Source organism: Heliconius melpomene, chromosome 3, assembly GCF_056956725.1.
Source record: "Heliconius melpomene rosina isolate 202511_hmr_F chromosome 3, ASM5695672v1, whole genome shotgun sequence".
NCBI classification, from domain to species: domain Eukaryota; kingdom Metazoa; phylum Arthropoda; class Insecta; order Lepidoptera; family Nymphalidae; genus Heliconius; species Heliconius melpomene.
In genome coordinates, this window is record NC_140391.1 from 10,068,478 (window position 1) to 10,088,144 (window position 19,667).

General features: G+C 35.8%; 1 protein-coding gene across 5 annotated transcripts in view; it reads right to left on the reverse strand.

Annotated features, from left to right (window-relative positions):
- LOC146540162 (uncharacterized) overlaps nt 1–19,667 on the reverse strand; it is a 56,796-nt gene that overhangs the window by 7,753 nt on the left and 29,376 nt on the right. For 2 of the 5 annotated variants that reach the window (XM_085207375.1, XM_085207376.1), the window contains exons 2-9: nt 14,919–15,295; nt 12,207–13,616; nt 10,160–12,116; nt 2,614–2,791; nt 2,192–2,319; nt 1,663–1,784; nt 1,240–1,340; nt 575–624 (exon numbers count right to left, since the gene is read on the reverse strand). In XM_085207375.1, coding sequence (XP_085063501.1) covers nt 575–624; nt 1,240–1,340; nt 1,663–1,784; nt 2,192–2,319; nt 2,614–2,791; nt 10,160–12,116; nt 12,207–13,616; nt 14,919–15,206 — 4,234 coding nt within the window. In that variant the 5' untranslated portion in view covers nt 15,207–15,295. Of the gene's footprint in view, nt 1–574; nt 625–1,239; nt 1,341–1,662; nt 1,785–2,191; nt 2,320–2,613; nt 2,792–10,159; nt 12,117–12,206; nt 13,617–14,918; nt 15,299–19,667 lie in introns of all 5 variants that reach the window. The other 3 variants (XM_085207374.1, XM_085207373.1, XM_085207377.1) reach the window with 2 other exon arrangements.

Genomic DNA, 19,667 nt, shown 5'->3' on the forward strand with positions numbered 1-19,667 from the left:
AAGTGACTATTATATTTATTTTCATAAGGATGAATATCAAATTATAGAAATCATCTAATTTTTGTTAATGATTTGTATAAAGAGATTTGTATAAATCTATATCGGCGCGCACCATGTATGCATTAAGCAAACTCACTTTGGGTGACGTTTTCTTAAAACAGCAAACTTTGCAAGCTGTTGCTTAGCAACGCGTAGCGACGATTGTTATTAACATGGCGGAATAAATTCCTTGTCAAATTAATTATTTTAATATATTGGTATATAACGAAAATATTACAAATATGAGAAAAAAAAGTATCCTATGTTCATCCCGGGATCCTCAAGTATCTCTATATGAGTATTTTATGACAATTAATTTAGCGGTTTGGCCCTGATTGCGGAAAAGACAGACAGACAGACAGAGTTACTTTCGAATTTATAATATAGGTATGGATTACCTTTTTCTATTTTTTATCCGAGTTTGAGACTTTACGTGTTGAGTAACAACTAACTGAGTTTATTACGGTAGAGAGGGAAAATAAAAATCGATTGGGAGGTGATTGAGTCCACAACTAAAAATGTATGTTCTAATTACCTTTCATTATATCAACAACTGCATCCGATGAGGGCTCTTCTGCTGGGGGGCTGGAGAATAAAGAAATATTATTATAAGTACATTCTTCTAATATACGTACATTCATAACTATATTAATTATTCAGAATTATTATAAAAAATTACACAGTGATTAAAATATAAACGTGTTCCCGAATCGAAACTCAGAATTCAGAAAAACAGAATGACGGCGCGTTGCTATGTATTAGTTTTAATTATAATTTCGCAATTATTACATTTCGATTTTAATTGATTTACGTAATGGATTATATTAGAAGAATATTTAAAATGGAGCGGGTAACCCCGAATAGGGTAGTAGGTGTAGCCACGAGTTATAGCAGATGTCATTGATTGACAGCTATGGCGTGAGATGTTCACCAATTAACCTATTGGCTCCTAATCTATTGTAATTTTGTTAATCTTGTGAGATTTATTGTAAAACTGTTATGTAAACGAGTAATTAAGACATTGTAGAATATAAGTGTGAATTTTATTTAAACATCTCTGTTGCTACAACGCCCACAAAAGAATAGTGATAACCACGACCGCTTTGAGGCCCCTTCTGATGTTTCTACAGTCAGAATTTGTCCAATTAAAAGTGAAGGTACAAAATATTGGTCATAAAAGTAAAATAAATTCCTAATAACCTTTCATCGAGAATCTCAGAGTCAATAGTTTTATTTACAGGCGAAGACACATCTAAGTCTGGATTATCTTCTTTATTTATGTCTTCAAGCAGCAATGGTAACTGAAATTAAATATTGGGTATTTCTTTTTAATTTGAAATAATACACAGATAAAATATATATATATCGACGATGACGACGCTGTTTGTGATTTTTTTCATACCAAATCTTTATTTTCTGCAGAAATACGATATACGTAGTAAATATTATATATATCTCAATATTATACACTAGTTTCTCCAAATCTATCATCATGTCGATTATAGGCGATAAAGGCAAGCGTATGTTCAATTTATAATACATAATTTATCTGTGACAGATACAGATACATTTCACGTTTAAATTACAATAAACCTGAATATTTATTAAATGAATCAAACAAACCCTAGGTTCATCATTTATAGTGAGGCTGGAAAGGCTTGTGTTGGCTGAAAACTGCGCAGGAGTGTGCTCAACCACGAACTGAGATGTACGTTCTTCGAACACCGAGATGTTCCGCGGTTCCACTAGAAAATAGGTTATATTAGTAAATAAATCACGACAATATACGCAAAATTTATAAATTTGATTATTTTTTGTATATATTGTTAAAATTTCATACAGGAAAATTATTTTAAATTAATTAATTATAAATTTAGATAAATTGTTAAAATCAAACAAATTAAAAAGTTATATATGGAGTTTAATGGTTTACGCCACTGGCGCAGTTAAAAAGCGTTTGTTGTACAGGCGATGGTTTCCAGCTCAATAGATGGTCGCAAGACTAGTTTGGAAAATCGACGCTCTACTGTATTTTAAAATTAAAATTAATAATTCTTCAGCTTCACACTGTATCCCTTTACACACAGCAGGGCAGGCAGAGGGAACTTAGTGTTAAGACTCTTTGTTCCCCAATTTGTTTTCATGTTCTTACCAGGTGGCGGAGTTAGCTGCTCTGAATGTATTTCCGGTGGAGCATGTCTCGTACGAGGTGATATAGGCATACTTTGTCCGGGGGAGTCCGGGATTTCACTTGGTGATATACACCCTGACGTTAGACGGCTGAAAGGGAATTATGTATTATTATTAAAGTTTCATATACTATTTACTTTGTAAATTAATGGTTGTATATATAGGAAATCAAAAATTAGAAAATAAATACATTTTTAAAGTGTTTATCCACATTTAGGAAAGAAATATTTCAACTTAGTAATTGGATATTCCGTGTCTTGGATATTACGAAATGATCAAGTCACGGACGGCCCAAGTCTACGACAGGTACAAATCCAGCGAAGTTATTTTTTTAAATTATTTCCAAAAAAACTGAAAACAAATACCAATAGGAGTTCATCTCACCTTACTTCAGACACAATCGAGCCCTGATCATCCTGCTGAGAGCATTCCGGCAAGGAGCCTAAGGAACTCGATCTGGAGAACATTAATGGCGTGTCTTCTATGAACCGCGGTGACGCCTGGCTGGACGTCTCTTGGACTATTGATATCGGTTCACATGCGAACGTTACTGCTTTTGACGCTGAAAAGTGATATGAATAAGGAGAATTAATTTGAAATATACATATAGGTCATTGCGTGTTGATTGGCGGAACTTAACGCCGAGCTTTGCCTTGATACCAGAACCAAAAAAATAATACATATATATATATATAATATAGATAATGTTAACACAACGTGTCCCCCACTTTCCACTCAATTTTCGAGTCATTGCGTATTGAGAGGCCGACTACAACCAATTTGGCTTGTTCCCGAGAGGGAACTAAACCCACAATAGTCGTATTTACAGTCAGGATGTGCCTTTGCATCACAATGGGCGGATAAACAAACGACAATATCTCCCCCTATTATAATATCTTTAAGTTATTTTGTTTAAAGGCAGTCGTGGTGCAGGAGTAAAAGCATGTGGTCGATTTTCACTGGAGGAAATTAAAATAATACTTTCATTTCGTCGCTCTGGCGTCGAGGTAAAACGCGACGGTGAATTTCACCACTCAACACAAAGTGGTAAGTGGAGTGTCTTAGCACTACTTAACACTATGCCGAATACAGCGACAAGTCATTGATACAGCGTATAGTAAACTTCATTATAGAATGTAGATAAATAAAGTATTTTTAATTTTTAAGCATTCTAATATTTAAAAATTCTATAAATATTTAACCATTATTTGATGATAGTCTTGCTTATTAAATAGTTATTATGAACTTGTCGTAGTGATATAACCTTAATTAAAGGACCACGTATTTTCCGAGAAAATTTATTATCGATTTGTAACTTTCACTTTTACTACTAGACTTTTAGTGCAATATATTTTTAAGATTAACTATAATCAACACAAACTATTCTGCCGCCATAAGGAAAAGAGGCACAACTAACATTTTTTTCAAAATTGAGTTATATTTATTATATATTCGGCATCAGGAAAAAAATGATTTATCTGCCTAATTTTTTGTGTATTTTTAGTAATAATATAAACAGAGATATCACAAGCCTACAGGGCACAATTGCACCATATTGCAAGTTTTAGTACAGGAAAAGGCACATTGTGAGATATTACTTTTACTCACTTCTATATTTTTAAAATATTTTATTGAAAAGGCGTAATTGACGTGTATGTTAAATATTAAAGACTTATTAGTGGCAATTGCGCCTATTTTTATACTTACAACTTCGCATTATTAGTACAAGTTTTACATAACAATAAAACTTGTATTATTGTGGAGAGACGATGCACAGCATCTGTGAGAGGGCGCTGTATACTTCCCTTTGAATATCCAATGATGTTCACTTCCGGTTGCTGTTTTCGACCAATCAGCGATCGCCGGAAGTCACGTGGTCTCAGGTGGTAGGGCGCCGGAACGTATAAAAGGCGACACTACGCTTTTTACCTCATAGCAGACTCTCACCAGGAGCCTTAAAATGATGCCGTGCATCGTCTCTCCACAATAATACAAGTTTTATTGTTATGTAAAACTTGTACTATTATTTGGGATGTGACGATGCACAGCATCTGTGAGAGACGTGTTTATAACTCCTGGTGACCACGCACGACGCTATGTGATCTAAATCAGAATGATTGTATAAATTGATTCTGATACATTCAGATAAATTTATCTGTAAAACCACAAAAAACATGAGTAACATTGTTTTATTTATAAGCAAACAAAGAATTGTAAATTGCTTAATTTTTTAATTCAATTAATAATCGCTCTGCCGGAAGCGAGCCTAAATAATCTAACTTCAATTATTAGATTTACTTATAATCTGCATTCAAACAAATTTTAGAAGATGTTTCGCAACTCGCTGATAAGCATGAGTAGGAGAGGAAGCTCTCATAACCGTCTAAATAATAAGGCTAGACGTGCTCACTTCTTTTGATAATTTACTAACCTGTTTATATAAGTATCGATTATTATTCATGAAGCCCTTGCGTAGCCTCCCCTCTAAATTACACAACAAAATTGTTACCTTTTGTAGCCCGTTTCCGGTGGTCTAGCTAGTTTCTTAATGTAGAACCTAGAAAAACATTTTTCTTAGGCTGACACCACCGTCTTTAGAGCGTAATTTTCAACAGGTCTCTCCTGTAACACCGAAATATTTCTAAACGAAATATGATATTAGAAGTACGAGCAGGATCGAAATGCCCATGAAAATGTCGTCCGGTCTATTGAAAATTATTTCCGGCTCAGACAGCAGGTCCTAGATAGAACCGGCAACCAACTCCATACTTCCTTCCTTTCCAACAACAACTATAATAAATTTATAGTAAGTAGAGACGCGTTCTAGAGTGGACACCACGCCTTGGCAAGCGTAATGAAGGACGTCTTCCCGCTAGATGGGGTGACGATGTCCGCAAAGTGCCGGCAACGGCCGGATGCGAAGATCGAGTCCAGCGGCGCGCCATTGAAGAGGCCCACGTCCAGCAGTGGACGAGGATAGACTGATGATGATGATGATGAAGTAGTTACCCGAGTTAATTTTTACCTTGTAATTGATGCCATTAGTACAACATATTAATAACACTAGCGCATTTAATAGAATGCTTTACAAAATACTATGTACTCGGCCCAATAATATGTTCCAATTTAGAGTTAAACTGGTCAAACCTTTGAACACCTTTGTAAAATTTAAGACTTGAGTCCACCATCACACACTTTGAGTATTATAACTTCATAAAAGCATCAATGAATACTCACCAGAACCGCGACCCGACCGACAATTCATGATATGAATGTGCTATCTGCTACTTAGGTACAGTTTTGAAGAAAACTGGATTTGACATACGACGCGTTAGAAAATGTGAGTTTATAAGCTCATTAGTTTTTCAACCAAAATTTAGGCCGACTAATGCTTATATCATTCTTCGAAGTGTAATAAAGTTATAAGTAATTGATACTACTATACATTGACATATAAATGTATCAATTTTATAATATTTCAATTATCGCTTCTTAGCTGTATTTTAGAACTACAATAGTTCACTCTCTGAAATTCGCCTTTAGAAGTAACTTTAGTGTCAAAATTTATACGATTTAAATACAGATGTACTCAATATAAACGTCCGATTTCCCCGGACTTAATGATGTCGTAGACATCCAACATGCTCTCCGCCATATTGGAGTTGCGACTACGTGTACACCTCGCTAGCCAGGTTCAGATTATGCAAAACTCATAGCAATATGCACCTACGTTACGCACGTGGACATCGGCCAAGGTCTATATGCAGACATATATATAACAAGACTGTTGACAGTAATAATTAGCACAACTACCTTTACACAGCCCTCATGTTCCATGAAGATATTATTTTCATTAGCTTTTCCCAGCTCTGGAACCAAAGTTACAAAAAAAATGAATGAAACTTCTTGATAGTCTTTTTGCACTATTATTGTGTATCATACGTTATGGTATCCAATAACTTAGTAATAAAAGGTTGTCTGTAATTCTTGCATTTCATATCTGACTACTTCAGTAATAAAAGGTCCTAATACAATACAATTCACTGCTTGATAGGCCCAACTGGAGACTTTAATTTGGTCTTGATTTGCCTTCTGAATTATTTAACTGCTTTCTTTTCCACTTTCTCCTGCTTACCAACATTTCCTTCTATTTAGATGCAAATTTTACTTCTTCCAAATATTAACCTATGTGTTGCCTCCGCATTTTCTAGCTGGATGCTTTTTTTCTAGCTGGATTACAGATTTCTTCCACTACATCAGCTGCTTAATTCTGATGGTTACTGGGATACACAACAGGTATACACAGTTTCTAATATATAGTACGTCAGCTATTAAATACTTTTGCCGAGGTACTCACGGGGTTGTGCACTCACTGGCACGAGGATAATGCCCTATTAGCCGAAGAAACCTTCGGCGACTTTTTATAATACTTATGTGGACTTTAATTTAGTTTTAGACACATTATTTCTTTTTATCCATTACTTAACAATCCATATATAAAACTTTTTATTCTTTTGATAAACCTTTCGTTATCTATTAGAAAATTTCCTATTGGTTTGCTTTATCAGTTGTCGAACGTGAGTCGAACTATTTTCTATCCTTGCTTTCTCGAACCGCTTCAGAATTCTTATTGGATAAAGCCAGAGATGATATGGAGAATGCTCATTATTAAGTCGAAAAGAGTTTTCAGAGCCCCAAACCATCTACACCCGTCTCCGATATACCCAGAGGCAGCCTCCGTATTTCTCAATACAATGTATACAGAAAGATACAGATACATTTAAATAAAGTTATTAACAATCATGCAATACCCTTGTACTAAGTTCTGGGCTTGTGTTACCAGTCGGCGGATTCTCACTCCAAACTGTCGATATCCGGTATGCACCGATACCTGAGAATTGCTAATGTATAATTAAATGTGCTAGAGTTTTATACTCAACGCACGCTTCTCAATTTTGATGCATGTACGGTTGACAAGGTCTAGCTGCTTCAAATAATCTTGGAAAAGGATTATTGGTGGCATGGAGGTAGATGGCTAGATGCATTCCCGCGATTAAACCGGGAAGGGCCTGCGGAGCCCAAACCATCAGCCACTGCCTCCGATACGCTCAGAGGCAGCCTCCTTATAACTGCCCCCCTCCCGTACAATTGAGGGCATTAAAATAGTACCGAGCTTTTTTAAATTCTAAGGTACGGATAAATGCACTTTAAATAATTGGACATACCTTATGTCAAGTAATAGCCCGAGTCCCCCTTAAGGCTAAGATAAGGTGACTGGCTAGAATCTTTGCCGGAGAGGCCATACAGAAGATCCCGTGATTGCCAAATACTATGACGCCCACTGCTAACTGTTATGACGTTCATAGTGATGGCAGTAACCACGAATAAGCAGGAAATCCACAATTCTTTTATCCTCACTCCTCCAGGATTGAGACACATTTTTGAAACACTTTTCCTGCCAGGAGGCTTTGAAATTGTCTTCGAATCCTTGTGTCTAATTCTTCCGAGTATTCGCTTGCAATTGTCAAAAGAAGCTAAAAGAAACTTACGCAGATTTATCCATTGTTAACTCGCTTAGGATACGCTCTCAGCGAATATAACATTTCAACAGCGTTAGTAATTATGCTATTACAAATAAATAAAAAAGATTATCTAAAAATAGACAGACTTTTTATATATGTCGGAGAATAAGGTGGTTGGGACCGGAGCTTGTTCCGATCCAACTTCCGATTGTCATCGATCGGTGTCACGTCAGAGTGACGGGCAACGCCATCTGGTTTTGACAACTAGCCACTATATATATTTGATAACTCGCTCAGGATACGCTCCTAACGAATTTATCGCATTTAAACGAAGGTAGTATATTAATAGATAATATACAACTAAGTAAACTCGGTGAAAACCGATTTATTTAGTAAACTCCGTTTACATCGCATGATATTATGCTGAGAACGTTCCCAAGAGCGTGAAACAAGCGATGAGTCCTCTTGCTTTTTGCAATGCCCGTTAGTTGAATAAAATTGGGCCATAACTGCTGAAAATCTGAGACATATACCTAACCTTATTGTAGGTTATAACACAGTCGTGTTCGGTGAAGCTCAGAATCCACTACTGTATTGGTATATATGATACCAAGCAATAGAACAGTATTACATGCATGTAGATACTTGTTAAACAAGAGGTTCAAATGACTCACCCGTTGTCCATTTTTTACCTTTGAATTTCACAAAAACAAATTCTCTGATGAGGATGAACATCTTTGCTGGAGGCCTTCCCAGGAGTAGGCCCGATATAGAAATCCGGTTCACGATGTGAAGAATTTCCACCTCCAACACTACACTTACCACAGCAATTTCACTTTTAAACAATGTTACTCTGATGGGAAATAACGACGCTATGAGGTAAAAAGCGTAGTGTCGCCTTTTATACGTTCCGGCGCCCTACCACCTGAGACCACGTGACTTCCGGCGATCGCTGATTGGTCGAAAACAGCAACCGGAAGTGAACATCATTGGATATTCAAAGGGAAGTATACAGCGCCCTCTCACAGATGCTGTGCATCGTCACATCCCAAATAATAATGTATTTTCTAATGTATCTTTACTACTAAAAAAAAGTGGAAAATATGAAGTGAGGGGGGAGAGGTGAACACTTTAATTTTTGCCGCAGATTTATAATGCTACACCGAATGGAGCAATTTAAAACTGTAATGTTTTGCCAGCGGCTTATTGTTTCCAATCAAAGTTTTGTGTCTATTGGTGACAAACATATACATGGACTGGGTCATATTTATACACCCTACCCACCCTGTAGCATGAAGCGGTATCTGGTAGAAAAAAAGAGGATATTGCTAGTTGTTTTAGGGCCTTTTTATACAAAATCGAGACAAAATAAAAACTGGATACTTTTTTTGTATTTAGTATATTTAGTAAACTCTGCAGAGAACAACTTTGAAACCATTACTTTGCGGTACTTAGAAACCGATCACGTATTCATGGCTGCAGATGAATTCCACCACAGGGTGGAAAGATGTTTTAAAAAAAAAAGCGTATCTATGACTTTGAAGACTTCTGTAAAGCTGTATGTGATACTGGCTCTCGCACTATAGTAAACAAGATGGAAGTTCAAGATTTTTATGATTTTGAAGACTGCCTATCGATATTTATAATAAAAAAATCCCACCCGCGAGCTTACATGAATAATATGTCTTAAGCAAATTGTCGTAGAGAATTTAATTTACTTTTTTATAAAAGCAGTCATGATACTGACAATTATTTTGTGCTAGATTTTCTTAAAGTGACAATCATTAAACTTAACTAAATTACTTGATTGATATATTATATAGTTTTATAATAACTTAATGGTTCCTAATTTAAAAATAAGATATTTAATTGATTTGATAATTTTTTTTCTTTAATCTTTTTAAAAATAAATGTTAATTTTTCACAAGTGCTTCTTTTATTTATAGAAAAGTATTTAATATCTAATATTTAACTAATTATATTACAATGAGAAGACATAATTGAATAAAAGTGTCCTTTCACATTGGCTGTCTTGAATGCTTGCACAAAGGTTTTACAAAGAAAAGGCGCATTTGGTCATATGTGCCTTTAAATCGTAATATTTCAGAATTTACTTTACTTTTTACGTTAAGTAGAAAAAAAATAAACTAATTATTTATTATACACATTAAAAATAAATCTTTACAATGCCATGGACTTATACTTACTATATAAATGCAAGTATTTAAATTTGCATTTTCTAAAAACCAATGTTATTGGCCTTTTTTTTCAACAAAACCAAAAAATACTTTAAACTCCGTATTCTCGATATTTACAAAATGTTATTTGTGCCTTTTTTGTAATGACGGCAGTATTGTTTTGTAGGAGTCTTATTACTTTCTAACAAATTGTTACAAGAAATAACATACCCTCTTTATCCTTCCCGGAGCTGCTAGTACTTTGTTCTTGTGGACTCGGTTCCACATTGATAGAAGCTTGCGCATTTCTTTTCGCCAAACTGTCTTCTTCGGTAGGTTCACCCAGGCTACTTAGCGAACTGACCCTAGAAAAATATCCTGGTGTTCCTTCATCACAATAATTCACTGGTTTCTCTGGACTTATCATGCCCGAACTGAATTTTGTATCGAAAAGTCCACGTTTTTCAACTACAGGCTCAGATATTGATACTGGGGGCGGTGTTGATATTGCGACATCGTTGTCATGGTGTGGAGGATCTTCTATAGAACAGGTGTCCTTTTCATCTGAATGCGTCATTGCTTCAGGATGCTCTTTGACACTTGAAGTTTTAGGTTTGCCGTCTTTACCAATTATCCGGAGGTCCGACATGGATGTAGCTGTAGAAAATATTATAGGAGTTTCATACGGAGTGCCTTCTGTCGCGAAATGTTTTATAGTGTCTTCGTGGACTGACGGCGCTGGTGGCTCTGATATGTCAGAACCATTTTCAGATTGGTGTTCTGCATAACGTAAAGAATAATCAGTTGGTTGATCCAAATCAGTCTCTTGGTAATCTCCGAACGTGCTTGGATTATCTTTTTTAGAATATTTCTTTTCTGCTTTTGGTTTCTCGACGGGTTCAGATTCAGCCTTAGTTTCGGGGTATTTTCTACTAAAGTCTATAGGTTGATCACAGGAATCTTGGTCGACGTCGTAACCAGATTCTGTATAATTAGTTCTCATTTCTGTACTTCTTGGAGGTGGTATTGGGGGTTGCCCTGAATATCGAAGGTACGTTGAATCCTTTGTTAAGGATTTGGAAGATTTGAAAGTATCACTTCCAGTATCCATTTTCATCAGATCTTTATTTCTCGGTGTAGGTACAGGGACTTTCCCAGGTCGTACTCCTCTTTCAAAGACTGAATCCGAATGGGTGCTTGTTACGGAATCTTTGCTATCTGATCTATTGACATTTGTTGAACTGTTACCTGAAGAACGAGACACCAATGTTCCTTTCAATAACGTATTACTACAACTTAGATAGCTCGCTAAGTGTGCGCTATGGCTGAGTGATATTTGAGATGTTAAAGTTCCCATGAGAGGTGAACTAGACGTCATTCTATGTCTTTCTAAATTCATAGCGATTTGTCTTTCAGTAGCCGTGAACAAATTCTTCTCCTCTCTGTTACTCGTACTAGGAGAAGTAGCAGGTTCGATGTTATCACAAGTTTCAGCTAGATTTTGATCTAGTTCTTGCTCTAGTGCCTTTTGTTTCCTCGCCCCCAAGGTCGGTAAGGCTGGTAAATTCATACTTCTCGCCGTAGTGTCTAGTGATATAATATGTGTTTTGCCAGGTTTAGAATTGAGTAGATTTTTTAGAGCAGCGCTTGAGCCCATAGCAATCATTTTATGTTTAGAGTGTATTAAACTTCGTAACATCGGTACCGCCCCATGGTCCCACAGAAACTGTTGATCTTGAGGGCATCGCGCCGACAGATTCCAAAGAGTACCGCACGAATTACTGACTACTGTCAAACTTGGTGACTTCAGGTGCTGGAGCAAGACACTTAAACAATTTCTCTCGCGGAGAATCTGTCTGTAATCTTCCCGTACTGCGATGTGGCTCGACACATTACGCATGATGCCACCTGCGTTCTCCACTATTGCCAATGTCTTTGTAGGGGAATTATAACTTAGCATATCTACTAAAAAGCCTAATGCTCCGTCCACAGAGCACAGAGCCACTTTGTTCATAGAACAATGTGCTGTAAGATTCCAGAGGGCGGATAAAACAGATTTCAGGGTTGCTTCTTTTTGACATGTCATCGCTGCCCTTGTGAGGCCCTTTACAGCACCTACTTCTCTTAAGACTTGTTTGCTGTTTGTGTCTGCTCTCCATGATAAGTTTCTGAGCACAGCTGCAGTAACCTAAAAAAAAAAAATTGCATTAACATCTTAAAGTACAATCATTAATTGAAAATTATTGAAATTTATTATTATTTATTTTATATAACTCACTTGTCTCATATCGTCATTAGGAGACTCCAGTTGTTCAACCAGCGCCAACATGAAGTCCTTGAAAGAACACAATAATGACTTGTTGTTTCCGTCTCCGAATGTCAAATTTGTTAATGTCATACCAGCGTATTTTCTCATTGTCAAGCACGTGTTATCGTCAGTTCTGCTCCCGTGTGCGGCTTGATCTCCGCTGACTAATGCGGCTAGAGCTTGCAAGCCTCCTAATTGACAAACAACATGACGATGTTCCTCATCAAAGGATAATTTCATTAACGCAGCTACACTTTGACTCGGATGTTTCGTTACATCATCCTCTATCGCTTCTTTTCCTTCTTTTCTCGCTTCAACTAAATCCTCTAGTACGTAACAATATTCTCTGACCTGTTCTAATAATCTCCATACTCTAGCTTCTCGTCTACCAGCTTTATCATCTGTTTGAGTATGTATTATATTTCTTAACGCTTTTGCTGCACGATCTCTAGTTTCTCTAGCTACTTTTGAATGAATTAATTGGACCAATAAAGGAATACACCCTGCTTGTCTCATTGCTATACAACTTTCTACAGATCTACTCATATCTAAGAGCGGCCCGCTTAGATCTGCATTGTTTTCTGGTGACAAACTAAGTAAAGATATCAGAGAACACACACATTCCATTTTGTTTTCTAAGTTAGACGAAGGTCGTGGACAGTCTGATCCGTTGCTAGAGAAACTACGAACACTGGAAGAATCATGAGATGTCCACACATCTCTTTCTCCCGGCCACGTGCCACGATATAGCTGTGAGGCTCTTTTGTCTCGTTCGGTCGATCTTGCTGCATTTTCCAGTCCATAATGTAAAGTACTTCTATAATTTGTTCTGTGCGGTCGGTCTTCTTGATTTGTGTAGGAAGACTGTGGTTTCGTTGATTTCTTTGGAAGAGCACCAGCTTTCTTTTGTACTTGATTGTCATCACCTTCTGCTTCATCTTCTAAAAAGTTTGGATTTGTTATGTCACTACGTTCATCGAATTCGTCCGGGGAAGGCGAGTGATCGAGGAAGTGTGGTTTAGGGATTCGACATTCGATATTCGATTTTGACGGCAGCTGGTAGTCGTCATCAAGGAAATGCGGGCGGCGTGACATGGGATCATGTTCGAGGTTATCTAATTCGAGTGTTAGATCACGACTCCGCGCTTTGTCTTTTGTTTTGGGGGTAAGGTGTTTGGAGTATTTCGTTTTGGTGTCTTTTGGGTCAACAAAGCGGCGCGTGTCCGGTGATACAGGGGAAGATGTATCTAAGGGCCCGCGATGGGGTTCACTTGAAGTAGAAGGGGTGCAGTCTTCACTGGCAGAGGGTCCAGAGTCAGTTAATGGTGAATTCGAGGAGTCCATACTGCTCCAAGGATCTACCATAACTTCGTTCTCCAACTGAAACAATAAAACGTGGAAATTTTTAAATCCAATAATTATCAAAAGAAATTGAAGTCAAGGCTGCATTTTAAAACTCGTAAGGCAATCGACTCGTAAAAATGCAGCCAAAAGAATTATTGGCTATCCGGTCAAGGTCATTCAACTGAAACGCAGGCAGAACTCACGCATGTTGTTCGTCGGTATAACATTTTAAAAGATAATTAAATATACAAGAAATAAAACTTGTGCTCAAATGTAAAGCTGACCTACAAAATAATGCTCTTTATATCAAAGTTCTGTAACATAGTTCCTTGCACATACAAACACACACAACGAGCGGTATTTTATAAATTAGCACAAAAATCATAAGGCGTTGTATTCATAACGGAATTTTTGAGCATCATATTGCACTTCCGAGTATTGTTACAATATGTGGGTACTTAAGTAGCAAGTGACGCACTACATAATTATAATAAAATATAATAAATATTTATAGAATAAAAGCCAATAAGAAGGAAAATAGTTTAATTAAATATTTATTTAGTTTATTTCTTTTATGAATTCTTTGTTTATAATTATTTGCTTCAGCATTTGTTTTTCTTTGATTTATTGGCAAGAATCGAACTCAGAATATAGCACATGCCGGTAATGATGACGGACGTGTCTGCGGACACAAGAAATTGTAATGTCCATACAATCATTAAGGCTGACGTTTAATGGAGAAAGTAGATTGTGGTCGTCATCAAGCATTTCTTTTATGTGTAATTTAAAGTGCTGGTATGAAATGCACTCTTAGGTATAATCCAGTTCACGATTTTTTATGGTCTTTAGAGAAGAAACTTACTCAAGTCCATATGTGATTACCACCAATAAAATGAATTTATTTTATGATTAATCTACTAAATTAATCAAAAGAGAACATTGTTTTGATTTTTATAAAATTTTTTTGCAATATTTCGATGTCGATAAAAATAAAAGGAAGCTAAATGAATGTATTATTGTTTATGTTGCATAGTTTCAAATAACAATGGGCGACGGCGAACGAATGGACAACAAACGAGGCATGCTAATGTTCCGCTAACACAATGACTTAGCGCCGACAAATGGACTCCGCAAACTGACTAATTCGATTCAACTTTTATATAATTAACTCTATTTAAAACTAGAAGTGTCTGATATATATAATACATGTCTAAATCAATTTCCTGTACAGGTGATATACAAAATGAAATGAAATTAATAATATAAAAAAATAAGAGAAAAAATAAATATCGTAAACGGTTCTGAATATCGATGACGCTAGCTACACGACAAACTTACCAAATCGCTATCATTAGACGCGGTGGCGTCATCCAACGGGTTGCCATTCTCAACGTCCACGCCGGAGTCGTTGGGATCGCCTCTCCGCCTAACTTCATTCCTCACGACCTCGTGAAAGTTCCTCAACGCATTGAAGTTAAAACGCAAATCCGTCGTGAAGTCGTCGTACAGTTTGAACTGGTTAGCATTGAACTCCGTGTCGTTGTCTAGGACGTCGTGACTGTCCATCACACTCGAACGGTTGGAGTTCTTGCTGGAGAACATCACTTTGTAGTAGTCGCGGTTCATTTTGTCACTTTTATTATTGTTATTTGGGTATATTCCTTACTTTTATATTGTGTTTCCGTTATGATTGCTTCGCATCGTTACCGAATCGCCTGCTAGTTAGATAGTTTAATGAGTGGCGAGTTATTTTGAAAGCCGGTTCAACATGAATGATGCATTGGGTACGGCCGTAGTAAACTTGGCACGGTTATCTATCGCGTATAAAATTAGCATGGCGTCAGGATGGAGATAACATCGTAATAGTTAAGACGCATCGGTATTTTTACGATATTACGAATATTTGAAGTGGAAGGTCGTAATATCAGTTTTATAACATTAATTTAATATATCTTTTGTTGATACATTTAGATATATGTATATCTATTGAAATAATAGCAATAATCGAGGTTATTACTTCGCGCGTAAGAATAATTATTAATATTAATGTTAAAAATTGGTAAACTACTACTGGAAAATTTAGGTCAGTCGTGGCGCAGTAGCACAAGCGTGCGACCGTAAAAGCAACAGGTTGCAGGTTCAATTAAATATTAAATGTTTAATTTCTTCGGTGTTGTAACGAGGCGAAGCGCGACGTTCACAACATCCAACGGCTCCAGAATTCGGCGGAAAGTGAACGAAAGAAACGGAATTGTCTTAACTCCAATTACATCACACGGAGTGTCTTGACACTAGGTTGCCAGGATCCTTCCTTGAAATACAGCGTAAAGCTACTACTGTATATTTTTTATATATCTTTTAGAAAAATACTTTTTAATAAAACGTGTAAAAACATTGCAAGCAAGATTTGCCCCGCGCATCTTCTCACTTATCGCAAGTGAATTTTAAAATAGCCTCAATATTTCAGAGCAACACTGATCAAGTATTTGATGCTAAGAAATATTATAGTAAAGCGACCATTACTCTTCCAGAGCCTAAAACAATAAACAACGTACTGAATAACACCGTTTTAGACATCATCGAAAATAGGTCAGATAATATAAACAGCCAGAAAAATATAGAAATAATAAATACTGAGGATACTTTCGTTTTAAATTAGAATTGAAGGCATAATCTTTTTCTTTTGTGAAACAATTTAAGTGCCATTATATTTAAAATGACAATTATTACAAAATATTTAGATATTTATAATAGTAAAAAACTAGAAGTGGAAATACTTTGAAGATGTGTAAATAATTTTAATTACTTGGCTAAACACCAAAAAGTAATGAATGAACCTCGAATAATACGTTTTAGAATATTTGCGGTACAACCCAAAAAAATACTCATTATGAATGAAAAATATACAAACGTATTTGTTTATAAGATAAAATTATCTAATGCATATAACGCAGCATAAAACGCTGAAACGGAAACGGAAAACGAAGAAGTGTACAAAGTAATAAATATAACAATATCAAAGTGTAATTTAGATTTTAAATATTTATTTTAAAGACAATCTAAGCAAACTCTTGGCTAATTTATAAAGAGAGTTTGTGAGTGCGATATATCTACTACTTTACCTATGATTTCTTATGAATTCTCTCTATACACATGTAAGTAACTGAGTAAATAAAAAACAATGTATATACATGTCACATTAAATCAAGCACCACGAACAGAATAAATAATGGAGTCCGCCAAAAGCGTGTTTTTTATCCGACAAGAAGAAACATTACAAGGAAGTCCATCCGTCGATTGTTTTCCAACATCGAACGCAGTTCGTTCCCATAATAATTATAACACCCACCGGCCACATGGTACCGGGTCGGATAAAAATACACAAAAACACGTAACTGAAGACTTACTAACCGCTGGTGTTATTTTACTAGTAGAACCGACCGCTTCTTCAAGGTTCTATCATTTTATTGCTAAGGATGTTTATCTGCAGTGGTGGAAATATTATTTTCATTGGAAAAATTAATGTAATTAATGTCGAAATAATATTATTTGTTACATAAATAAAAAAATAAATATTTAGCCTAGTAGTTGGAACGGAGGAAATACTCAGTTCCTTCCTCATTCACTAACACCTATGGAATTTTAGCGGCAATACTGATCGCTATTTATTTCTATCTACATATACCATGCAATATGACAACTTGTCTCATCAACGTTTATATATGTCCTGAAAATTTCTAGGTTTCCATTTAAATGTTCTCCCCTTAAACTATTATAACTCAAAATACAACACGAAACTGTCTCCAGTGGGTACCTCCACCTATAGCATTGTTTTATATGAAACATTTTCACGGTCGTTGGGCAGCATTTCTCCAAGACGCGAGCTCAGTTATTACAAGATCCCTTGACCTGAATCTGACGCGAACATAATTCGATGGCCCTTCAACTTTTTACATGAGGGGCTTCAATTCTTTTTCTGTACTTTGAGATTTTCTTGTGAACTGATTTTACATTAGATTAATTTGTAAAACTTCTATTGATTCGTAGCTTACCTATATGTAGAACTAGCGGCCCGTTCACGGTTTCACCCGCGTGAACTATGTTATTATTAATTTCTGTCTCCGTGGCTACGTCCTAGTGACGTCTATGCAAAATTTGAGACTTCTAGCATTTGTAGTAACGAAGTTTCATACAAACTGTCGACCCCAAAAACAACCCCTTAGAAATCGAATATTGCAAATTCCTGTCTTAGCGAGCACCTACGTCCTATAAGTAACTCCTATGCAAAATTTAAGATTCCTAGCACATGTAGTTTCTGAGATTTCGTGATGAATGAGTGACCTTTCGATTTTATATATATAAGATATAGAATAACTTATTTACAACATACCTATGTAGTTTCTCTTTCCATAAAGATTTCTTTAGGTAAAAATTAAGATATAATACAATATTTTGAGTTTGGCCAGTCGTGACGCAGGGGCACAAGCGTACAACTATAAATGCGTCAGATTGTAGGTTCGATTCCCACTCGAGAAAATAAATTATATAACATTTTAATTTTTCGTTCTGATAATGAGACAAAGCGCGTTAAGTTCCGCCACTCAACATGCAATGCGTTTAGAATTCTAAGTAAAGTGAAGAACGATTTTTTTACACTAGGTTCCCAGGTTCCCTCTAGCTTGCTACGTGCGGGATACAAAGTGAAGATAAAAAAACATCAGTAACACTCGTATATGCCAATGCATACAAGACGATCATCATCATTATGAGTTTCATATACAAAAAGCATAAAAAATCTATTTCCTCTAACCTACTTTAATTCGATCTACCTTCATTTATTTCTAACAATAACTACATTTAAAAAGAGTTCCCGCATATTATTATAGTTTTATAATAAAACCACTCTAACCACAGTGTAATATAAGAAGCTACTGTTTTAGTGGTGTCAATGAACTGGTCAGTTACATAAGAGAAGCGAAAACTAAAGGTCGTTGGTATGATTGCTTTTAATTCAGTGCAATTCAATTTGTGGAAACGGCGTTCGTGTTGCCTGTAGGAGCTTTCTTATTTTGCAATTTACATTTAAGGGCAAATGGGATCTACAAATATAGAAGGTTTAATAGTACTCTACAATTATTTAATACCATCAATGCGCAGTGGATCAGATTTTGACTGTATACGCAATGATTATGGGTTCGTTCTCTTTTAGAAACATAAAAATTTGAACCTAGTCGACTTTGTACTCGGGCATAATAGTTTTTGACGGTCTCAAAGCGCGGGTTTATAAAAAATATTTTTCTTACCTAGGTGTAGAATAACACTTTAAAATGTAAAAAAGATTGTAGGTTTAATTCCCACTGAAAGAAATGAATTATTTTTATTTCCTTGTCCTGAACAGAACAACAATGATTGGAGAAGCACGAAAAGGAGTGTCGTGATACTATGTTCAATCTGTCTACCCTGATATTAGTGAAAACGCGTAGATATTTTTTGCCCTATAATAGCTACGTATTTATACGTAATTTACTTACTCTTATAAAGTTAATAATAAAAATTTAACACAAAGTACTCTATAATCTATAACATATTAAAAAGTAATTTTAAAATTTCTTCATAAAATAAACGTCGATGAACTAGAGGCAAAAAGTTGACAATGCAGGAAGTGAGTTTTATATATAGAGAACGAACTGTGTGTTTTTATTTTACTTTTACTACAAGTCATTAGTATCTCATAATTTAGATTTGATTTTAACAATTTTTACCAAAGGTAGTCTTGGTTTTCAAATAAATATTAATATTTTATTTATTTATCTTTATTTTATTATAATGCATTTAATTGGGCATTATAACGAGAGAGATTATATACTAAAGTAAAAAAAAATCATAGTCACCGAACTTGTCGCCGAAATCTGGAGGCAGTGCGTGTTGAGTCGCGGAACTCAACGCCACACTTTGCCCCGACACCAGAGCAAGGAAATGAAAATATAATTAATATTAAGTTTCCTCGAGTGGAAATCGAACCCACAATCTGTCGCGTTAACAGTCATATTTTGTGCTCCTGCGCAACAACTTAAATTCCACTACCTC